At 36.3% G+C, this 25,480-nt stretch overlaps 1 protein-coding gene across 4 annotated transcripts in view; it reads left to right on the top strand.

The window, feature by feature from the left end:
* Window positions 1-25,480, top strand: part of disp1 (dispatched homolog 1 (Drosophila)) — an 82,077-nt gene that overhangs the window by 50,573 nt on the left and 6,024 nt on the right. Inside the window, exons 1-5 of one of the 4 annotated variants that reach the window (XM_067384475.1) lie at window positions 1,918-2,359; window positions 7,491-7,996; window positions 21,975-22,004; window positions 22,193-22,316; window positions 24,772-24,899. In XM_067384475.1, the coding sequence (XP_067240576.1) occupies window positions 7,533-7,996; window positions 21,975-22,004; window positions 22,193-22,316; window positions 24,772-24,899 (746 nt within the window). In that variant the 5' untranslated portion in view covers window positions 1,918-2,359; window positions 7,491-7,532. The other 3 variants (XM_067384476.1, XM_067384477.1, XM_067384478.1) reach the window with 3 other exon arrangements.

The raw sequence follows: 25,480 nt of genomic DNA, 5'->3' as shown, positions 1-25,480 counted from the left end.
GAATTGCGAGTTATAAAGTCAGAATTGCGAATTATAAAGTCAGAATTGCGAGTTATAAAGTCAGAATTGCGAGTTATAAAGTCAGAATTGCGAGTTATAAAGTCAGAATTGCATGATATAAAGTCAGAATTGCGAGTTATAAAGTCAGAATTGCGAGTTATAAAGTCAGAATTGCGAGATATAAAGTCATAATTGTGAGTTATAAAGTCAGAATTGCGAGTTATAAAGTCAGAATTGCGAATTATAAAGTCAGAATTGCGAGTTATAAAGTCAGAATTGCGAGTTATAAAGTCAGAATTGTGAGATATAAAGTCAGAATTGTGAGTTATAAAGTCAGAATTGCAAGATATAAAGTCAGAATTGCGAGTTATAAAGTCAGAATTGCAAGATATAAAGTCATAATTGCGAGTTATAAAGTCAGAATTGAAAGATATAAAGTCAGAATTGCGAGTTATAAAGTCAGAATTGCAAGATATAAAGTCAGAATTGCGAGTTATAAAGTCAGAATTGCGAGTTATAAAGTCAGAATTGTGAGATATAAAGTCAGAATTGCGAGTTATAAAGTCAGAATTGCGAGTTATAAAGTCAGAATTGCGAGTTATAAAGTCAGAATTGTGAGATATAAAGTCAGAATTGTGAGTTATACAGTCAGAATTGCGAGATATAAAGTCAGAATTGTGAGTTATAAAGTCAGAATTGCGAGTTATAAAGTCAGAATTGTGAGATATAAAGTCAGAATTGTGAGTTATAAAGTCAGAATTGTGAGATATAAAGTCAGAATTGTGAGTTATAAAGTCAGAATTGCGAGTTATAAAGTCAGAATTGTGAGATATAAAGTCAGAATTGTGAGTTATAAAGTCAGAATTGCGAGATATAAAGTCATAATTGTGAGTTATAAAGTCAGAATTGCGAGATATAAAGTCAGAATTGTGAGTAGCAACAATTGCAATTGTAAGGAAAAAGACAGAATTGAGAGATAAAAAGTCGCAATTATATTTTTTATTCAGTGGTGGAAACAAGCTTTCATACATTTCTCTCAACTTAAATGTATTGTTTTTCATTGAGCTCATTGCAGTGCATTCTGGGATTGCCTTCTCTGCAATCAATATATGAGAGATATCTTAGAGAAGGCAGCATTAAAGACCTTGTGGAACAGCTTTTGCATTTTGCATCTTTGATGCCTAAATAAACAGCTCACTAGTTTTTGGAATAGAGCTAATTATTGGTGCATATCTGTTATTAATATTGGTGCATATTTACTAACTTCCAATATAAACTGATTTAAAAATAAACTGTTATCGTATTGCATTTTGGAATAGGAAGGTAAATCCAAGGCTCAGGCAATGACAAAACACACCCTTCCTCTGTTGACCCTCATCTTTCTGTGATTTTCTTTTCCCCTTTTTTTTCCTTTCTCTCCCGCTGTGTTGTTGGCTGACCTTGTCAGCTTTGATGAACTGCTGGCGATCAATACAGGGTTCGCCCGGAGCGCTTTGATTATGGTTTCATCCAGTTACAGTGCCCTCTCTTTGGAAGCCTCTTCCCTTTGAAGTTCAGCTGCCTGTTGTTATTTCAGAAGAGCATCTTTACTCAGACCCTCATAGTCCTGCAGCTGAGCATGAACATGTGGAGTAGGGATGGATTTTGGACTGTTTCTCATCATCTGTCTCTATTTCTATATATGCATCACATGTGGTGATGTGAATGTGAAATGTGTGAAATATTGTAAAATATGAAATCAGACTCACGTTTCCTATAGACTATATTTAACTACTGTAGAAATCACACTTCTAGACAATACTTCATTATAATCAATGCAGCTCTGTTGATTATAGCGGAAGCTCTCTGATTGGTCAACGCACCGCTGACGTCAGGGATTCCGTCTCTTTTGGAGTAGGCAGCCTGGTTGGATGGCTTCATGGAAGCGCTGTAGTTTGTTGCGTCGCGTAGATGGAGTGTTTGAACGCGCTCCGTTGTTCTCAGCAAATGCATGATATAACTCACTCCTTTCGAAAGGATTACAGCGTTTTATTGTGATTGAGGAATATTATTCGGTCTCCGCTTATGAAACTGTACTTTTAGAGCAGAGTTTAAGTTTGTTGACGGAGTTTCGGACGTTTTTGTTTGGATGTTTGTGGCGCAAAAGTTTGTCGCGTCCAGGAGTAAATAACGCGGTTTCGAGACATTGTTGCCGCTTGAGCAGATGATATATTGAAACGATAATGCGACTGATGAAGATAAATGCACATAGTGTATGATTACATCTTAGCCTGTCTCACTAAAAGGCTCTTTTAAATCAGTTTTGGGTTTATGTAATGAGTCTAAAAGGAATGGAAACCTGGGATCTGTCCTAATCTCTGTAAGTGACCATAAGTTTGTTCTTTTTTATCATGTGTAACCGTTATGTTTCACATCTATCTAATCATTTTTCCTTTTAGCTCTTCATGTTCAATTGGGATGTACCATGAATCATTCTTTTAGTTAATTAAAGGAATGAATGTGTGTTTTTTCATGTTACTGCTTGTTCTGCTCTTATCCTGTCAATTACGTTAAAAAGAAAATTAATTACAACTTGTGCATGTTTGAGTATTCAGTATAACTTTTTTGTCCAAATTCAAAGTTGGTCGTCATGATGCATTTTTTTGTTGCCAACCTGGTCCATTATTTTTCAGAATGATAGCACAAATTTACGTATACTATTTGGATTGATAAAACAATACATGAGGTCATCAGGAAAATGAAGACAAACCGTTCTGTGTCACTTTGTGAAATTATGTTGGTATTTAATGCGGACACCTGCGTGAACTTGAGGAGAACTGACTTCATACATCCACTTAAGATAGTGAGACTTCAAACATGATGGAAACATTCAGATTCAGTTCATTTTATAATGCATTGGCATCCACACCATCATAAGTGTGACTTAAAGGCACAATATGTAAGATTTTTGGATTAAAATATCCAAATACCACTAGCACAGCTCATTGTGTTGACTTGTGTGCTTGCATTATGCCAAATGTTTCCAACAATGTTTAAATCTTCTATTTTAACCAGTGTGACGTCCTGTGTCATTTCATCTCCTGTTAATGACGTCATATCCGCGTTACCCTCGATTTCCAATTTTATTTTAACCATTGAAACACCGAAGACGCTTTAATATATTGTTTTATTAGACATGGATACATTCATCAACAGAAAACTAGTCAGTGTTATTTAGCTCAACATGGTTAGTCTTATTAGCTATGTTTCCATCCAAAGTTGCGAATTTAACTTATGCGCAAAATTGCAATATCGCAAAAAACGTTCGCGAATAAAGCACTGTTTTCATCCAGTGAGTCAGTTCAGGGAGGAATTATACCGAACCACATTGATGACAGACTTCTGAATGACCAAAACAGCATTTCAGATGCTTTGCAACAAGATTTTTCAGTTATGCCGTCAAAGTCACATGATTTTTTTTTTTTATGTGCATCGAGGAATTTATTCAGTAAATGCAATTCCATTGTAATTTATGCGCATGTTTTCTTATCGCATTGAAAATTTATCCGACTCAAACGAGCGCATACGTTTTTTTAATGCACATTTTTAGAATTTGTGCGCATCTTGGTGTTTCCATCCAGTATTTTTTGATGCAATATCCCAAAACGTGCATAAAAATAGGTGGCTGGAAACAGCTATTGTTTGAATCTCTTGTTTTCTTGATTTATCGCGAGTAACATGTTTGTACCATGACAACACTATTCTGTCAGACGTGCTAACATGGTGTAATCAGAAAGAGCTTTATTTGTAGTAACATTAATACAGCATTTTCTCCATAATAAAATGTTTTGAAATGGAATGGATACCATTTAGCAACACAAATCATCCAGCATTTATTAATATGATATACTAATATCAATCTAGCTTACTACATTGTGCAACAAGTGTCTCATAGCAGCCGCCGAGCGTTATAATATAACTTTCCAGTAAAACAGTGTTTCGTTACCCCACCATTTTAATTGCGTAGTAATTCAGCACTCGCGGCTGTTTCATTAGAATGAAATAAAATGTGAATTTAAGTGATAAAATGTAACTGTAACAAAGTAAAACAGTAAGACATAGGCTGACATGAAACGTTACTTTAATCGTAAAGTAAACATAAACAACAAAACAAGTGGCTGACTGAGGCGGATAAGCATAATAAAAACAGCAATGTAAAATATCCCACGGCCCTGCTTGATACCACAATAATGTTGATGAACTTTAATACATTAGAATGATTGATCCATCCGGATTGCTTTCCATCAGCTGTACAATGATTCCACGCTCATTCACGGCATCATCAAACGTCATTATTGTTTTGAATAAGTGACCTCTAGTGGCGAAACTTACATATTGTGCCTTTAAAGGGTTAGTTCACTCAAAAATGAAGATTGTCATTTATTACTCACCCTCATGTCGTTCCAAGAAGACCTTCGTTCATCTTTGGCACACAAATTAAGATATTTTTGATGAAATCCGATGGTTTAGTGAGGCCTCTATTGCCAGCAAGATAATTAACACTTTCAATGCCCAGAAAGGTACAAAAACATATTTAAAACAGTGGTTCAACCTTAATGTTATGAAGTGACGAGAATACTTTTTGTGCAGCAAAACAAAATAACGACTTTATGACAATATCTAGTGATGTCCGATTTCAAAACATGGCTTTGAAGCTTTACGAATCTTTTCTTTCAAATCAGTGGTTCAGAGCACCAAAGTCACGTGATTTCAGTAAACAAAGCTTTGTTACGTCATAATTGTTCAGAGGTTGTTTGATACACGCTCCGAACCACTGATTCGAAACAAAAGATTCGTGAAGCTTCATGAAGCAGTGTTTTGAGATCGCCCATCACTAGATATTGTACTTAAAGTCGTTATTTTGGCACACAAAAAGTATTTTCGTCGCTTCATAACATTAAGGTTGAACCACTGTAGTCACATGAACTGTTTTAAATATGTCTTTCTGGGCATCTGAAAGTGTTAATAATTTTGCTGTCAATGCGGGCCTCACGGATTTCATCAAAAATATCTTAATTTGTTTCTTGAGTCTTACAGGTGTGGAACGACATGAGGGTGAGTAATGAATGCAAGAAATGTTATTTTTGTGTGAATTAACAATTTAAATGTCCAAATACTTTTCGAGGACACTCTATATTATATAGTTAGAAAAATTTACATTTGTCTCGACACATTTTGATTGCTTTAATGTGTCTAGGCCAGCAGAATATATATTTATTCCTTGAGGGCAGATAATTGTTTAAACATTTTGGTTGTTATCTCCTCTTTGTGCGTCATCCTTGTGGGCCTTGTGAGACGTCCAGTATTACACTGAGCATTCATAGTGCTCCGTGTGTTTTCCCTCCCTCGGGTTTCCCTTTTCAGAAAGCTCTTTCTATCTGCCTGCTTTTTAAATGGATGCGGTTCAACTGCGAACACAACCGGATTTGTTGGTGCGAGAGGGTATTTTGGACACTGTGTTTACAGCACACACACTGGACAGTCAGAGGGGAAACCTGCTCACCACTATATCAAATGAGATCTTTCATGATCCTGGCCACTTATTTTGGATGCTCGGTGGGGTGTTTTTTAAGCAAAGTTTTGGCCTGTGGTTTGAGACGATCTTCGTTTTCCAATAGAGTCTTGCAGGTCTCCACCTGTCACGCAAGAACGTGGGTGATTTACTTCACAAAAAGCGCTGACCATGGCGTCGGTGTGTGTGTCTGGGCAAAGTTCCAGTATCACAACTGTGCGTTTACCTGAGTTAATACGGTTGGATCTTATTTTACTGTGATATGCATGGCTTGCACTTTAAAACATCCAATGTAACATTTAATATCGGCCCATGTCATTCCTCTGCAACAATTTCCTGGCCATGGGGGCTGAAATTCAAGCATACCATGAAACGTAGACTCCTCTGCTGTCTGTCCAATGTGTTTGAACCTGTTCTTTTCAATCAGACAGCGCCTTTGAAATTCACTTTGTTCACAAAGCCATTCTTCCTGATATTCCCCTAGTGTTAGTAATCAAAAACCGGTTTGCAGTCAAAGAAGTGGTTCTTTTTTTTTTTTTTTTTAAATGCTGCAACCAAATGATTTTTCCTCAGATTGTTACTGGAACTAGAATCCCATTTAGTTTCTTTATAGAGAAAATTATTTTTAGCAATAACATTATAGATGTACAAATTCTTCTGTAGAAGTTCCATTTATTTATTCATTTTACATTTTTTCCTTTTTTTTAAAAATAGTGTAAAGCATATTAACAGAAGAATTTTTTAATTAATATATATATATAAAATCAGTTTATTTTTTGCTTTAAATTAGAGTTTTTAAAGTTTGGTTAACTTTTTAATTAATTTTTTGGGAGAAAATAAACAAGCAAAATACTAGACAAATAAAAAAAACTTGTTAACAAACGACTCTTATGAGTGATTCAGTCTCAAACTCATGAGTTATTGCTTTGAATCAATCTAATGATTCACTTATTATGTGAATAATTAAGGAACTGAAATTATGATGATGAACAAAATCTGTTTTAAGTGGAATCAGAACCTGAATTGTTATATTTTTACCAGGTTTATTATAGTTAAAAAGCAAAAAAACAAAACTAAAACCATTAATTATTTTTATTTATTGAAATAAATAAATTTGAATTAAAATAAAGTGAAAAACATTTTTTTTTTACTTATTTCATTTCAAGGGAACATTTCTAATTTGATTTAGTTTGTGTTAATTTAATGTGCTAAAATATGAAATAATCAAACTATATAGACATAAATAAACTATCATTTAAAAATCTATAAAAATGCATTTTCTAATTTTTTATTAATTTATTTGCTTTAATGTTGTGATTCATCTCTGAGTTTGTTGGTTTGGTTAAAATGCTTTGATCTAAGAATTTTTAAAAATCTCTATGAAGAAAATAAAAGAGCAAAATACTTTCAGAATCAAGAACGTCAAAAAGATTTGTAAACAAACGACTCTTATGAGTCGGTTCATTTCAGTGATTCGGACTCTTTAGTTGTTGGTTTGAATCAATCAAATGATTCACTTACTAGAAAAAATAAAACCATAAATTATTTTAGTTAGTTGAAATTAAAATCAATTTGAACTAAAATAAAATTAAATAAAAAAAAACAAAAACTTATTTTATTTTAACTAGTCGCCAAGGAAAAAATTCAAATTTTCATTGTTTAATTTGATGTACTGAAATATGAAATAAATGCAAATGATTAAACACTATATAGATATATTTAAAAAAAAAAAAAACTAATCAAAATAACACCAACGTAACAAAATTTCTAAAACTAAAATTCAAAATAAGTATAATAGTGTCTCAATGATACTGAAATAACACTGGTTTCCACACACATTCAATCGCTTCAGCCTCATCTAAAGGTGTAGTTAGTTAGTTATCGATGCGTGTAACTGTTATCAGCACACGAGTGACCGTGATCGTGTGTGTATTTTCAGATTAAGTCCTGATCAGCGTGTGGTCCGTGGGCAGGAAGGATCATGGCCCTGAGCGAGGGCTTCAGCGACCTCCGGCCCCTCAGCAACGGCAGATCCTCGACAGCTTACCCTGCCACAAATGCCAACGAAAACCCAGACGAGGACCAGGGAGTGTCGGCGTCCACACATCCCGATGAGCAGACCCAGCTGACGCGCTCGGAGCAGAACGGCGGGCTGAAAACAAACGGAAGTGCGCGTCCATCTTCGCCGAGCTCCTCTTCCACAGATTCTCAGAGGTTGGCCGTTCTGTTGCCCAACGCCCTGCCGCCAGCCTGCTGCGTTTACTGCTCTCCTCGGCAGCCCGTCTGCTGTAACGGGAACCAGCAGGATTGCGCTCTCTTCCAGAGCACCGTGTCTCCCTCAGCGCTTCACATGGGTTCCTGCTGTGTGCAGGGCGTGCGCTGTTTCTGCATGCAGCATCACTGGCAAGAGCATCTCCAGAACCAACCCAACATGGCCACGCTGAGGTGAGCATCTGTTCTGCACCGGGACATAAAAACTAGATCATTCTGTTGTTCTCTTACAATTATATGTTTGCATAGCAATACTCATAATGTCAAAATGTGTGCATGGGCAACTTTATTGATCACATGTCATTGCTGCATTAAAGGATTGGTTCACTTCAGAATTCAGATTTCCTGATAATGTACTCACCCCCATGTCATCCAAGATGTTCATGTCTTTCTTTCTTCAGTCGAAAAGAAATGAAGGTTTTTGAGGAAAACATGATTATTCTCCATATAGTGGACTTCACTGGGGTTCAACAGGTTCAAATGTCAGTTTCAGTGCAGCTTCAAAGAGCTCTACATGATCCCAGACGAGGAATAAGAGTCTTATCTAGAGAAACCATCAGTCATTTTCTAATAAAATAAACATTTATATACTTTTTAACCACAAATGATCGTCTTGCACTGTGCTGTGATGCTCCACGCATGACGTAATCATGTTGGAAAGGCCACGCGTATCGATCCAGTGTTTACAAAGCGAACGTCAAACAGCCTTTACAAAAAAAGGTAAAGCAATGATGTCAGATGATTTTGAAGTTGAGATGGAGTTTTTTGCCCTACCGTGGTACTTCTGTCAACGTCACGTGTGACCTTTCCAACATGATTACGTAATGCGTGGAGCATCACAGAGCAGTGCAAGATGAGCATTTGTGGTTAAAAGGTATATTAATTTTATTTTTTTTTAGAAAATGGCTGATGGTTTCTCTAGATAAGACTCTTATTCCTCGTCTGGGATCATGTAGAGCTCTTTGAAGCTGCACTGAAACTGACATTTTGAACCCGTTGAACCACAGTAAAGTCCACTATATGGAGAAAAATCCTGGAATGTTTTTCTCAAAAATTTCTTTTCGACCGAAGAAAGAAAGACATGAACATCTTGGATGACATGGAGGCGAGTAAATTATCAGGAAATTTTAATTCAGTAGTGAACTAATCCTATAATTTGTCTCTCTATTCAATATTTGCAAAATATTAAAGATCTAAGAAAGCACTTTAGGCAAAATGTAAACATTTTTTTACTAATTGTAAACTTGATGTTTAATATACTGTACCATTCAAAAGTTTGGGGTCAGTTAGATTTTTTTTTTTAAACTCTCTCCAAGATTGCATTATGGGAGCTTGTTTTTATCAATTTTTAAAGATAATTGTGACTTTTTAGCTCACAATTCTGTCTTTTTTCCCACAATTGCGAGATATAAACTCACAATTGAGAGGAATAAAGTCAAATTCTGAGGGGGAAAAAGACTGACTGACAGAGTTTTTCCATCTCACAATTCTGACTTTATAACTCACAATTGTGAGAAATTTTCAATTATCTTTTTTATTTATTATTCAGTGGCAGAAACAAGCTTCCATATTGCATTTATAACTGTTTTCTATGTGAATATATAGTAAAGTGTAATTTATTCCTGTGATCAAAGCTGAATTTTCAGCATCATTACTCCAGTCTTCAGTGTCACATGATCCTTCAGAAATCATTCTAATATGATGATTTGATGCTCATGAAACATTTATGATTATTATCAATGTTGAAAACACTCATATTTTTGTGGAAACTGATACATTTTATTTTTCAGGATTCTTTAAATAGAAAGTTCAAAAGAACAGCATTTATTTGAAATAGAATCTTTTGTAACATTATAAATGTCTTTACTGTCACTTTTGATCAATTTAATGCTGAATAAAATCTTAATTTCGTTTTAAAAATTAGATATGGGTCCAATTCTCGCTATTAACTAACTATTAACTACGACTTTTGCCTCAATAAACTCCTAATTAATAGTTACAAAGTTATTTTCTTAAGTTTAGGTATTGGGTAAGATTAAGGGATGTGGAATATGATAATGCAGAATTAATATGTGCTTTATAAGTACTAATAAAAAGCCAAAATGCATGCTAATAAGCAGCTAGTTTGGACTCTAAACTAATGTGTTAAAACTAAAGGCATGTGGAAGTTAGATAGGAGCGTATTGCTGTAGCTGTATTGGTCTGGACTTTATTGATGAGGCAGGTTGCTTTAGATGGTCAGAGATGAAGACGAACCACATGGGTCACTGTAAATCACCATCTTCCACGCAGACAGGAGCATGAGTATCTGTTTGATCTGTTTCTGCTGGATTAAGTTGAGGATAATTGGCAATGATGCTGCCGATCACCTCCACGATTCTCCATCAGCCTTTTGAACTCACCTGATTTGAAATCTCACATGCACATCGTCTCTGTGTGCGATTCCTCTGAGGTTTCTTGAATCTGGGCAGCCTTTCTGCTTTCTTATTTGAGCCGCGGGTGGTTGAGAAGCTCATTGTGCTGTCAAGATGTTGGATTTTTCTTCACTGTTATCTGGAAGCACATGAGAAAGATCTGTGGAGGTTGGCAGCGTTCTGAACTTCATTTATCCTCACGTGCCACTCAGGATGGAAACACTTTGTTTGATTATTTAAATAAATAAATATTCATTTAGCTATATATTCTATATAGATAGGTAGCTATTTAATATAAATAACTAAAATAGATAAAAGTGGCTAAATAATACATAAAGATGTATTTACTACTTATATAGATTTTTACGGTAGTTTTTTTAGTATGTTTTTTAAATATATATATTATAGGTTGTTAGCTATTTATTTAGCTATTAAATAAATAACTGGACACAGATGAAAATAGCTTAATACATGGCTAAATAAATATATGTACTATTTATATGGCTATTATTAGTATAAATGGTAATGTTTACTATTTATATTGCTATATATATTTATTTATTTAGTAGAAGTAGTTAACTATTTAGATAAAAAGAGATCAAAATGGCTAAATACATAGCAAAATAAATATCTATTTACTATTTATGAGGTAGATTTTTTTTTGTATTTTTTAAATATATATGTATTATAGATAGTTGGCTATTTATTAAAAAAATGGCTAAACAATACATAAAATAAATGCAATATTTACTTTTTTTGCTTTTTTATGTAGTTAAATTTACTATTTGTATTTATATTGCTATTTTTTTCAACTTATGGACATTAAAAACATTGAATAGTTACTATATATATATATAAAATATAATATATTTATTTACTTGTTTACTATGTATATAGCTATTTTAAGCTATAATTTTTATAGCATTGAATGGTGACATAAATGTATCATTTATAATATAATAATATATAACAAATGATAACAGATGATATTATCTCTGAAACAGTTTGTAGTTGTGGCATGAACTTATTAGACGTTTTAGTAATAGACACATTCATATTGCAATCACATACTGGTTAATAATCATTATTTGAGCATGTTGAGATTGTATTAACATCTCTAGCTGATTTTAGCCGTAACCAATATGGTTTTGGCGATTATATATTATGTACCTCCTGATTGTCATAGTAGCTGCAGGTTTTCCAGGAATGATGCAGCGGAGACTGACGGCACCTGAGGGATGATTGATTGTTTTTGTTGACTGAAAAAGAGCGAGCTGACATGTAGCCATCTGGGTCACGTCACATGTTTAACCCTTCCTGACACGCTTCATTTACCTGACCAGAACTTTTCTTCTGCGTTTCCAACCCTGCCCTAACCAGGTGCAACACGGTGAAGCGAGTGTGAGATTTGGATGTGTGAATGACATTTTGTTGGTCAGTTAGTTTCTGCTCCCCTCACCTGTCAATTGAATATAAAATATGTTCTGATTGGCTGATTTTTGTCAGCATTTCACTTCGGACAGAAACGATGCTTAACAGAGGAAACTTGTCTTGTCGTGCCTGCGTAAGTCAACAGATGCTTCAGTCAACTGGTTCAGTTCCTTTTCAGGAAGATGTTTAATCAATGTCAAACAGAAACTTTGATAAATTTGTCCCAATGTTTAAAGAATCACATGAAGCTTCCAGTTCTTTGTTGCAGGACAGCCAGACTTGGAAGATATTCACGAAACATGCAGAGCTTTGTGCGTGTGTGTGTGTGTGTGTGTGTGACAGCTGCAAGCCCCGACCAGCCAACTAGCCTGAAAATGATCTTTGTGTTCTCAATTTCAGGGTGTCATTTTGAGAAGCCTTTACGTGTTATCAGGAACAACAACAGTTTAGCTCATGTCTCTCAATCTTGTTAACGTGAATTCTGATTCTGACATCTGCATTTTACCTAATCAGTGAATGCAAGCGGATTCTCAATCGACCGTCTTGATCACGTGACCACTAAGAGATCCAGTGACAAGCGATAGAGTTCGGTGTAGAGTTCTCCGAAAATCAAATGCCTAGTGATTTAAACTAGTTTATAGCCAGATGAAACATTCACAACAACAGGAGAAATGCAACAATACAGCGAGAAGGCTTTTCAATTCACAAATCACCAATATTTACCATGGGTTTACTGTTGTAAAACTAACTGAAGCCATGGTATGTGGTAGAAATGTGGGATATTCATATCAAATTGTATTATATTATTAATATATATAAGTCTCTGATGTGTCCAGAATGTGTCTGTGAAGTTTCAGCTCAAAATCCCCCACAGATCATTTATTATAGCTTGTCAAATTTGCCCCTATTTGGGTGTGAGCAAAAACACGCCGTTTTTGTGTGTGTCCCTTTAAATGCAAATGAGCTGCTGCTCCCCGCCCCATTTCCAGAAGAGGGCGGAGCTTTAACAGCTCAACAACAACAAAGCTGGAGAATCTCACGCAGCCAAAATGACAAAAGTGTTCAGCCTTACATTGTTCAAACTAGGGCTGGGCGATATATCGCATGCGATTGTCACGCGCATTTCGTCAGTAAAGCCGGTTCCCTGATTACCGCTAAATCGGCATCGCCTGCTTTCATATGGCGCGGCATTTAATAGACAGAGCCGTAGATCACTGATAAGCCACGCAATATCGCATTCATATCGCAGATGAATCGCCTTCGATAATGAACGCGATATTGCGTGGCTTTTCAGTGATCTACGGCTCTGTCTATTAAATGCCGCGCCATATGAAAGCAGGCGATGGCGGTAATCAGGGAACCGGCTTTACTGACGAAATGCGCGTGACAATCGCATGCGATATATCGCCCAGCCCTAGTTCAAACCGGAGTCGACACTGATGGAGAGACTCAGGAAGAAGATACAACTTTTAGGGCCCTATAATACACCCGGCGCAATGCGACGCAAGGCGCAGCGCAAGTGTGTTTGCTAGTTTGCGTCCGGCACCGTTCGCGTTTTCCCGTTCAGCGCCACGTCCTTAAATTAGTAAATGCATTTGCACCAGTTAGTGCGCCCATGGGCGTGCTGGTCTAAAAAAGAGGTGTGTTCAGGCGCATTGCCGGCGCATTGCTATTTTAAGGAGCTGAAAACATAGACTGCGCCATAGACCAACTCAAACCTGGTCTAAAGTCAATGGCGCAATATTTTTTTGTTGGTAGAAACTGCGCCTCTGGGTGCGTCCACAGTGTGCGTTGACTTTGCTTATTACACACAGGGATGCGCATCACACAAACATGCCAAATATTAAAAACAAAAGGATTACAGTGTAAAAGAATATTATTGTGTAGGCTACATAAATATAAAAATGTAATGATGAATAGTCATTGTGTGTATTAGAATTAGGCTACCTATTTTCAGTTCAGCCTATTACTACTAATAATGATGAACGAAATTGGCTAATTAATTGAACAATCGTGCCAATACACACACATATATATTAACTGACTCATCGCCAACAAATTCCGGCATGTAAATAGCAATCCGCCATGGCGCGAGTGCATCTCGCTCTTAAAGGGAATGGGAGATGCACTCTGATTGGTTTATTGAACGTTACACCCATTACTCATTAAGAGAATAGGGACAACCCATTTCAAAAATGCGCCCCAGCGCACGGACCGTTTTTCCGTCGTCAAAATAGCAAAAGTGGATTTGGAAACGCCCTGAGTGCACCTGCGCTTTACACTTTGAATTTAAATTGTCAAAATAGGGCCCTTAGAATGAAACTGGACGTTTCTGAATGGTTAATGGATACATTTATGGAGTTGATTCAACTCAATTCGACGGCATGACAACAACACTCTACTACAACAACTCTTCCTCTTCTTTAAAGCAACCCAACATGGCCTTTGTTGTGTGTTCTCAGGGGCGGAGTTTATGTAAATTGTGATGTCACTAACCTGGGAAGTTTGTTGTAGTCCCTAAACAGAAAGTTCTGTAAAAGAAAATATCTCTCTTTGCATTGAAATTTGAGTGTCGTAACTTTGCAGATGTTGTTTATGCTCAAACAGCAACATTACACACTAACTAAAGTTAAAAAATGTTTTCCTGTTTTTATTGAGCATAAATTTATATCTGCATCTCAACTCAAGCTACTGCTAATGTCAAATACGCATTTCTAAGAGAGAAAATATGTAATATTAGACCTAATTTGTGAAAATTTTCACCTTTTTAGCAAGTGTTTGTCATATTCTGATGATAAAACCACAATTAACTAAAAAAAAAGTGTCCAGCCTAAAGCTACACCTGGTGTTTTTGGATGTTGAGTTTTTCTTAAAAGCTTTATTAATGCTGTCATTTGTTTTCTGAATGTGTCACAGCCCTGGAAAGATTGATACACAAACACTTCAAGCGTTTAATCCCTGACCGCCCTCGCTTCAGCTCCAAATTTTGCTCTGCGCTCCAAACAGAAACACATGCAGCCGAGCGGAACCAAGGTTTCCAAACCCCCTCGGTGCTCCTGATCTACCATACCGCCACTCCACTTACTTCAACATTACTTCTGGCAGCTCACTTGCATTTTAGCACCGGCCAAAGGATGTTTTTCTTAGCTAAATGGTGCCATAAGCAGTTTTATTCCATTATTCATTGCATGCATAAATGTCAAAGTTTTGGGTCTGCTTTTAAAAACACTTTTAAGAGGTCTTTTCAGGTTCTCCTCAGGTTTTTAGATTTTGAGATCTTCGAATGTTGTTTTGCATGCAACGTGAGGTCAAGAGATGTGTGTATGAGCTGCACGCTCGCATGAATAAAACGTTTACAGTTGATGCGTCTCGAGTCTGTTCGCGTATAGGGTGCGTGAGGAACCCGTAGAGCTGGTGAAGATGCCCAGTGAAGATCAAAGCCCACCTGATCCCATAAACCATGATCAAAGACACAGAGCAAGCAGGACCCAGTCATAACCTCAAATTAGGCCGATGTCTAGCTTGCTTATTCTCGTTTACTAAACAGATTGAAGCCTGTAGAAGGGTGAAAGAACAGCTGGAATGTATTAAGTCGATCTGGGAGCGTCTTGTATTTGATGCTAACGCTACAGGTGCAGTTATTATTATCCCGATCAAAGAGAAGATCCTTGCAGCAATTGCACTAGAACATTTTTAGTCCACTTCTAATAAATCGTGGCTTTATTAAAAAAATGTTTCATCAGGAACCATCACAGCATGTACAGTTAGCCCAGGGTTTTCATCCTGGTGTCTAATAGTTGAGTTTACTGATATGCAACTTTTACAGAATCGTAGTATTAAGAGAAAACAATATCATTAGAATCACTTTCAGAATATTTTTTTCCAGCTGGTGAACGATAAAAACAATGATACCCATATATTTTTTGTTTTTTATTTTTTTGATAAAAAATGCGATTTTAATGTGATAAAAAAAAAAAAAAAACAGGTTTGCTTGTTTGTAAGGCTGCAAAATTTGGTAAAAAATTGTGATTTAAATATCTAAAACTATAATGATGATGATGATAGTTATTTTATTATTATTATATACTACAACTACTAGTCAAGGCAAATTTTATATAGTGCTTTATACAACACCGATTGTTTCAAATTAGCTTCCCATTAATGCTACTAAATATTTATTTAAAAAAAATTTTACTATTGTAATATTTCACTATAAAATAAAAAATGAGAAAATCTAAGAAAATATGAGAAACTTAAATTGCAATACTAATATTTAAGGTATGGTATTCATTTTCAAATGTTAAACCATCAAGCTTTTATTTTGACAAAGCCACATAAGAGCTTTTCCTTTGTTGATAATCTCAAATCTCATTACAAATTTGGGAAGATGGTTGGCACCTGTTTTGTATTCAAATGCATGTTACAGGTGTCCTAAAATCAGAGCAGGTTTGTCTGGAGTGATATTTATTGTGAATCGACTTGAACACACCGGATCATGTGCTGCTTGCGTGTAAAAGAACACAGTGCCACGCTTCACTCTGACTCACGCAGCGCATGCATTTAATTAAACTGCAGCCTTTGCCATTATTTAAAGGGGACGCATAATACAATGTGTCCAGAATGTGTCTGTGAAGTTTCAGCTCAAAATCCCCCACAGATCATTTATTATAGCTTGTCAAATTGTCAATTTGCCCCTATTTGGGTGTGAGCAAAAACACGCCGTTTTTGTGTGTCCCTTTAAATGCAAATGAGCTGCTGCTCCCGCCCCCTTTCCAAAAGAGGGCGGAGCTTTAACAGCTCAACAACAACAAAGCTGGAGAATCTCACGCAGCCAAAATGACAAGTGTTCAGCCTTACATTGTTCAAACCGGAGTCGACACTGATGGAGAGACTCAGGAAGAAGTTACAACTTTTAGACGTTTCTGAATGGTTAGTGGATAAATTGATGTAGTTGCTGTGGAGTTGATTCAACTCATCCACTAGCATGTGTCGTCATGTTCATCTTTTGTGTTGAATTGATCCTTGTTTGTGAAGCAGTCCGGCGTAAAATGACGGCATGACAACAACACTCTACTACAACAACTCTTCCTCTTCTCTAAAGCAGCCCAACATGGCCCCGCCCCCTTTGTTGCATGTTCTCGGGGGCGGAGTTTATGTAAATTTCGGGGTTTGTGACGTCACTAACCTGGGAAGTTTGTTGTAGTCCTCAAACAGAGAATTCTGTAAAAGAAAATATCTCTCTTTGCATTGAACTTTGAGTGTCGTAACTTTGCAGATGCTGTTAATGCTCAAACAGCAACATTACACACTAACTACAGTTAAAAAAGTGAAATCATTATCAAGGACCCCTTTTATTGCACTGAACCATATCAAGATTTCTGCTTCATTTCGATTAAATGTGCAGCACTAAACTCCGGTAAGGAATTTTCCACAGAAGTCCGTCTATCTGTCTTGGCATCTCTCAAAGTCTCGCTCTCTTACCTGTCTCTGCAAATTTCCTGCCTTCACCTTTCATTTCCTCTCGTCGTGGTTGTGTTTTCCCCTCTCAATCACACTCAAAACCTTCTTTCTACCTTGAATCCCACAGCCTCCTCTAAGACTCATGAGAAAAACACTAGTACTGTCTGGCTTTGCGTCTGGGGTCGTGAACTTGTTGCTGAGAAGATCCTGTGGCCTAAAAAGAACCTGAATTAAGCGAGAGAATCAAGCCCAACCATTGAATTTTCAATCAGGCTTTTAGCCTGTCTGATGTTTGCTGAAGCTGCATCTTGATATTGTATGCAAACAAAGAACTCTGTCTGCGGTGTGCCGCTTGCTAAATGAGTTTGGCCCATGTCTAGACATGCTTGATATCAAAGCAGAGTCTATGTTGCTATTCACACACTCTAAGAGTTGAATGAAATGATTCTCAAAGGGCACCTATTATGCTCTTTTTCAAAGTCTCTACTAGGTTTTCAGGTTCATTATTTGCCTCATATTCTCCATTGTTGCAGCTCCTCTCTTCCCAGTCTGTCAGTAACGCTCTGTTTAGTTCCTATCTCTATGAAGCCCCTCCTTTGAAAAGCAGATTGGTCGGCTGGAGCAGAGTGTTGTGATTGGTGTAACCATAACCGCCCCTTTATTCTGCGTATCAATTATTTAAATGAGGAATATTGTAATGTGTTCTTTCCCGGAAGAATAATTCCCGCTGGAGTTCCGTTTCTTTTTAAATAGTGCAACAGAATAGTGTAATTCGATTCCAAAAGGCAATTCATTTTAATACATTCAAAACATGCAGTGACTAGTGTAGTCCAAACAACTCTTGGAACAAATGAGTCATTTCTTTTTAGTGAATCAAACACTTGATGTGTTTAGTCTTGTAAGAGTTCAATGTGTTCAGTCAAAAATTGAACGAATGGCGTATTTCTGTCTGATTAGAATTGTGAACTGAACTTTTTTATTTAAAACAATGATGTTTTGGCCAATTTCAAGGACAACTTAACTTTTTGAGTTGAAACAGTTGGTTGAACATCAAATTTTGGTTTGTTGAATACATAAACCCATATTTTTATTGCATTTATTTAACACATAAAACTATATTTTTTTCATGGATGTATTATTTTTCATTAGTTTATGCATTTGGCAGACACTTTTATCCAAAATGACTTGCATTGATTTGTATTCAAGGTTTACATTTTATTTATTGGTTCATGGATTACTGACAATCCTCATTTGGCTGCGTGAGATTCTCCAGCTTTGTTTTTGTTGAGCTGTTAAAGCTCCGCCCTCGTCTGGAAAGGGGGCGGGGAGCAGCAGCTCATTTGCATTTAAAGGGACACACACAAAAACGGCGTGTTTTTGCTCAAACCCAAATAGAGGCAAATTTGACAAGCTATAATAAATGATCTGGTGGGGATTTTGAGCTGAAACTTCAGAGACATTCTGGGGACACCAGAGACTGATATTACATCTTGTGAAAGGGTCCCCTTTAATTCACAAAATATCTTTTTATCAGTGCTAAGATTTCTCACAGGAATCACAATGCATCATATTATTCAAAGCGTCGTTTGTTCTGCATTCTGTAGTTTGGCACTTAAGCTGTCGAATACTTGCAGTAGGAGGCCAGTAGATAATGAAGATGTTTCTTGGACAGCTTGTAACTGTTTGCCACAGTGTTGAAATCCAGCCTCCCTGCCTGGAGTCCATATATCCACATATGTCAAAGCAAAGAATGTGGAGATATCAGGCGTTGACCTCTAGACCTCGTGGATTGAGCCTTCTCCATTTCTGCACGTGTGCACGTCATTCACATGTTTGCGTTTGGGTTTGTTCTCAGCTGTTGCTATTATAGTTAAATTAATGGCAAATAAAAGCTGTAAACATTTTAAATTTCAGGCTGAAGATGATTCTTATTTGCAGAGTTTTACTCATCAAGGCTGCATTTATATATTTTAAGAATTTTCAGCATCATTACTCCAGTCTTCAGTGTCACATGATCCTCCAGAAATCATTGCTGCTCATTATATTTTTGTGGAAAGCATGACACATTTCTTTCAGGATTCTTTGATGGATTCTTTGAAGCTTTTTTTTTTTTTTTTTTTAAATGGATGTTTTGTAACATTTTTCTGTAATAATTAAAATTAGCATAAATGCTTGAGTAGATGATATTTAAATTTGTTTCGGTTTAAGTATATTCGTTGAGTACCCCCTTTTTTTTTTTACTGTTTTATTATTGGACTGCATTTAAGCGTCTTTAGAAACTGACATTTCAAAATGAAAGAAAGATGGAAAAAACGTTTTTAACTGGACTTTATTTTTGTTTCCCTTTCAGTAAACAATTGAAACCTGAATGAAGACCCTGAGTCAATTCTTTGCCCAAAAGAACCACAAAACATTATTGTTAATACACTGTCGCTTTTGATCAATTTGATGCATCCTCGCTAAATAAGTGTTAATTTCTTTAAAAAAAAATAAAAATCTTACTGACCCAAAACTTTCTGAATTTGGATGGCTTACATAACCATATCTTGATAGTTTTCAATATTTGGCGATATTCAGAACAGATCTAAATATCTGTGTTTTCTGTTTGGTGCTGCTCACGTGGCGGTCAAAAATGACCTTTTTTATTTTGTTTTAAATTAAATGAATGTACTATTTTAGTTTGATAATTCTTTTTTTATTTAATTTTTTGTATTTTTAGGGGATTTTATGGTACTATATTATATTTATGCAGTAGTTATTATCCATTTATTCACTTTTTGAGCATAAACTTTACTAAAACTGTCAAATCTTACTTTTTTTTTGATTGCTGACTTGAAAAAAGTTTTAAAAAGTTAATTTAAAGTTATAGAATTTTGTTTATTGTTATGAAAAATGCACCAAAATACTATTTTCAATGGTTATATAACACGTTTTACTCTAAAACTGTGGGAAAAAATCTAATCCATGAATCTAAACAAACTGTGTTCCAAATTTGAGCTTGATATCTCAAAAAATTAGCTTTCAGTAACATTTTGTTTGGTTGCAGTACCAAGCGCTTCCACTAGATGAAATCTATTTCCCATTCATTTCCAAAGCGCACATTTTTGACTGCAATTTTTTTTTTTTAGGAGAATTTAACTTTTTCTAATCACGTCCATGATTTTTTTTGTGTGTGTTCACGTAGCAATTGCCAAAACCTTTGCAATATTTTGTACCATTACAATGAAGTAAAAAATAAAAACAACAAAATTTTTCGGTCCAAATTGACACAGAGCACCAGAGGGTTAACAGCTGAGAAGGTCAGGCAGTAGATCATCAAGTGTGCAATGTACTTGACTGAACTTGATTGTTTTGTGTTGTTTTCTCTCTTCCAAGCCTCAGCACTTTTTTTCTATCTTCCTCCTTTGACCTCTGACCCTCACTCCCTCCGCTACCATTTCACCCCATCACCACATTGTTTGACCCACTACCCTGTATTTTCTTTAGTAATTAACCGCCTTAGCTATAAACATTTGTTAGTTCTTACAACAACATTTTCTCCACGAAATACAGAACACCATGCTGTTTTTTTTTTTTGGTTGCACTATTACATGAACATGAAATGAGAGGATTGAATTTAAAAAAAAATTTAAAATACACAGAAAACAAAGATTTTGGATATGCTATACTAAAATACTGAACTATACTAATTTTCTTTTCTGGCTAACCAGAAAACAAAAGTTGCACACGTCCAAATATTAAATCACACAGGGGGAAACTCCCAAATAGCATTGAAGAACTGTTGCACTCCAGTGGAATAATCCATCCCGATATCTCGCAAACGTTATTCCATTTTGGACCATCTCTCATTCACGCCCTTGAATTCCACAGTCTGTGGCCCAAACATGGAGCGTTCGCTGATAGCGCACTTTATAAATCATTGGATTGGTTTTTTCCCCTTGTCCTCGCTGCGTTAACACAGGAAGTGGAGGAAATCTGGTCCTCGTTATTTACTTTTGGGTTTGGTTATTTGATTATCGGCTGTCTTCATGTACTTCTCTCTGATTGCACGGAGAAGGACACGCACCTCTCTGTTTTTAAAGCTAATGGGACTCACCTTGAGCACAATATGTAGATGCTTCAAAGTCTGAGTGGTTGCAACATCTGGTTGTTGTATTAACGTGTCCGTTGAACTTTCAAAGGGATTTACGGCCGCTCTAGAAGTCGCCCTGTGGTGAAAAATTCTTGCCAATGGCTTTTGTTCATCTGTGCCTCCCAGTGCCATAGCAACCACTAATTATAGCATTCCATGGATTCCCTTTTAAGACGACGAGGAAGAAAATTACAGCCACCTCTTGGCCCTGTGACCCTACTGCTCCCATCCCTATGTAATATAGCAATACTGGTTGCCTTCAAAGATGGCTTGCCTTATGATTTGTTGTTAGTGATGCTTGTTTATTACTGTTGCTCATATGCAACTCATCCTGCACCAGACCAGGCTTTTGTCTCAGTAGTGCACCTGTGTGTAGGCCATTATTTGATCTATGGATTACATATATGCACAAAGGTTGCTGATTTTGAACAGCTGTGCATTGAGTGCACGGTGATCTGTTTTGGTGTGAGAGCCTCTAATATGAACATCCAAAATGGTTTTGATTCAAAAAAGCAGCAAGAAGAAACTAGGAGACAGCTGTGATTTTCCCCACAGGAATGCATGTTTGAACGGAGAGATCTAGACCTCATACAGTGTGCGGTTGGTTAAAAATACACACTTTCATGAAAAAACATGTCTCTCCACGCAGGTAGTTTTAATCCACTGTTTGGCTCTTAAATCTAATTGATTTATGCTTTTTACTTTTGTCTTTCAGCCCTCCAAGGCCTTTCCGTTTTCCCAAAAGGTAAGCTCACTGCTGAATTTATTATAATTTAGTACATTTTTTTTTTATTTGATAGATTATTACAGTTATTTAAAATGTATTATATTAAATACTTTTTAAATCTTTATTTTATTACTTAATTGTTTTGCATACATTTTAAATAGTAATGTGCATTAAATGAGTGATGAATTAATCTTTCTCAATTGCAGTTATGCGGAGCTTATTGCTGATTGGCCGGTGGTGGTTTTGGGGGTGTGTACCGTTCTCATCGTGGTTTGTGCCCTGGTTGGTATCCTCGTGCCCGACCTGCCTGACTTCTCAAATCCACTGCAGGTGAGCCTGAGGAATATTTTTTTTATAGGGATGCACCGAAATTCACCTACCGAATATTTTCAGCCAAAACGGCTATTTTCAGAATGGTTTTGGTGGGCTGAAATCTATGGAGCCCCACATTGTCTTCGATTTGCTAAATCATGCGGACGATTTACTATTTTGTTCCGTCAATTTGCTAAATCATGCACATGATTTAAATTGTGTGCACGATTTAGCAAATCAAGGAAACGAAATAGTAAATTGTCTGCACGATTTAGCAAATCGAGGAAACGAAATAGTAAATCGTCTGCACGATTTAGCAAATCGAGGAAACAAAATAGTAAATCGTCCGCACAATTTAGCAAATCGTAGAAAACGTAATAGTAATTCGTCCCCATGATTTAGCAAATCGAGAAAACGAAATTGTAAATCGTCCTTGTTTCCTCGATTTGCTAAATTGTGCGGACGATTTACTATTTCGTTTCCTCGATTTGCTAAATCATGCGCGCACAATTTACTATTTTGTTTAATTTAGCAAATCGAGGAAACAAAATAGTAAATTGTCCGCACGATTTAGCAAATCGTAGAAAACGTAATAGTAATTCGTCCCCATGATTTAGCAAATCGAGAAAACGAAATTGTAAATCGTCCTTGTTTCCTCGATTTGCTAAATTGTGCGGACGATTTACTATTTCGTTTCCTCGATTTGCTAAAACATGCAAGCACAATTTACTATTTTGTTTAATATAGCAAATCGAGGAAACAAAATAGTAAATCGCCCGCACAATTTAGCAAATCGAGGAAACAAAATAGTAAATTGTCCACACGATTTAGCAAATCGCAGAAAATGTAATAGTAATTCGTCCGCATGATTTAGCAAATCAAGGAAAGTAAATAGTAAATTGTCCACATGACTTAGCAAATCGAGGAAACAAAATTGTAAATTGTCCGCACGATTTAGCAAATCGAGGAAACGAAATGGTAAATTGTCCACATGATTTAGCAAAACGCAGAAAACGTAATGGTAAATCATCCACACAATTTAGCACATCGAGGAAATAGAATTGTAAATCGTCCGCACAATGATTAGCAAATTGCGGAAACGAAATAGTAAATTGTCCACAAGATTTAGCAAATCGAGGAAGCGGCATAGTATTTTGTCCGCAGGATTTAGCAAATCGCAGAAACGAAATAGTAAATTGTCCGCACGATTTAGCAAATCGCAGAAAACGTAATAGTAATTCGTCTGCATGATTTAGCAAATCGAGGAAAGTAAATAGTAAATTGTCCGCACGATTTAGCAAATCGCAGAAAACGTAATAGTAATTCGTCTGCACGATTTAGCAAATCGAGGAAACGAAATGATATGAATCAGATACATGCATTTGCGTCTGCCATGTAAGCGGACAGATCGGGTTCCCGTCAATGCGAGTACGTCATTGAAAAAGTGACTGTGGTGAATGTCGTCATCTCAGCTGGACACCAACTGTGATCACATGACCCTTTTCAGTGCCCAGGCTACAACATGGGCTCTCCTCTTTTGTCCTCCTCCTTAAGAGAGCAATGTTTTGCTGACCTTTAAAGATCATTTCGTCTGCGAGCATTGCAAATTGCACCGTTTTTACTTCCTTTTCAGCCTTAGATTGTCCAGGTCAGTACGTCTATTTCATTTCACCAAGTGCATACTAGTATAAATGCAGATATCACGTATGGGTCACTTTTAAAAGATGATGTAAGCTGATCATCAAAAAAATTGTTTAATTTTTTAATATGTGTGTCTTGTCCACAAGCAATCAAGTCCCTGAAGCCTGACCATCCTATAATTGTCAGGATAATAGAAAATGTGGATTACTTAAAGAAGCATGGTTTTAATAGAGTTTTTTGTTGGATACTGGGCCATATGGGACTGGAAATAACAAAATGTCAAATACCAACATCTGATGTTAAACCCATTCCGAGTTTGTATATTTCCAAAAAGTTGCACATGGAATGGGATTTTTCCATAACAAATAATATGAAGTGAATCCAGTTATGAATGAAAGAGCTAACCATTGTTTTTATTTTGAAAATAGAAATGACCAGACTGTATATACAAGATGTCAAATTGATTTTTGTGACTGTGAAGCATATTTTATTGAAATGTCCTGCCTTAAATGATATTAGGCATTCAGAAAGTACATTAATGGACATTTTTAAAAAGGTTTCTCCTGGAAAAGTATTAGAATTTTTATCAAAAGATTTATATAACTGGTGGTATTATTATTATTTTTTTTACTTTATTAATTAATTCTTTTTTTGTTTTTATAAATAAACCTTTCACAAATTCTATAGTAATTCAAATTTATTGACATCCCTGGTCTTATTATGATAACCCTACATGGATCAAATCCTGATGGAAAAATGGACAGCACATTATGGCAGTGACTGCTGTTTATGGGCAGTTTGAGTAAAGATTTGTTGTCATTTGTCTTATTAGGGATTTGAACCGAGGGGCACCGCAATAGGCCAGCGACTTGTAACATGGAACAACATGGTGAAAAACACGGGATACAAGGCAACACTGGCCAACTACCCCTTCAAATACGCAGATGAACAGGCCAAAAGGTAACAGAGTCCACTTCTTATCTGATAACCATATTTTCCTGTTTGTATTCATTGGCTGAAATTGTTAAGGATTTGCAGTTTCTAGAGTATTTTGGTTCTGCAGTAAGGGACTTGACCTTTATGTTTTGCAAATATGTATCTTTAATGCGAAAGTCAGCACATTAACCCACAATAACTCTTGGTCAAGCTTACTTATTTTATGTATTAGAGAAATTGGCGAGCCAACCAAATGACTGCTCAGCCAAATACAGGAAAATCACTTTTAATGCATTTTTTGCAGTGCTTGGTAATGAGATGTGTGTTGGCTGAATCATGGCTTATCTGATCCGGATCATTGTGAGTTGGATTACGGATCATGACAGAAGCGTCCTGAAAGAAAATGAGGGTCTGTATGGCACAGCTCCGTCTCAGCATGTGCATAGGCGTCTTTCCTCTGATTAAAGAGACTTCCTGTCTGTGGAACAGGATGTGCTGTCAGCAGCAGTCCTGCCCTCTGTCAGTAATAATGATAATGGTCATTTCAATCGCAGATCACTAATGGCAACAATGTGAGGAGGTTTTTCTGAGGCTGAAATTGTATG

The sequence above is a fragment of the Chanodichthys erythropterus genome, chromosome 4 (assembly GCF_024489055.1).
Source record: "Chanodichthys erythropterus isolate Z2021 chromosome 4, ASM2448905v1, whole genome shotgun sequence".
NCBI lineage: Eukaryota > Metazoa > Chordata > Actinopteri > Cypriniformes > Xenocyprididae > Chanodichthys > Chanodichthys erythropterus.
This window is presented reverse-complemented; position numbering and strand designations above follow the sequence as displayed.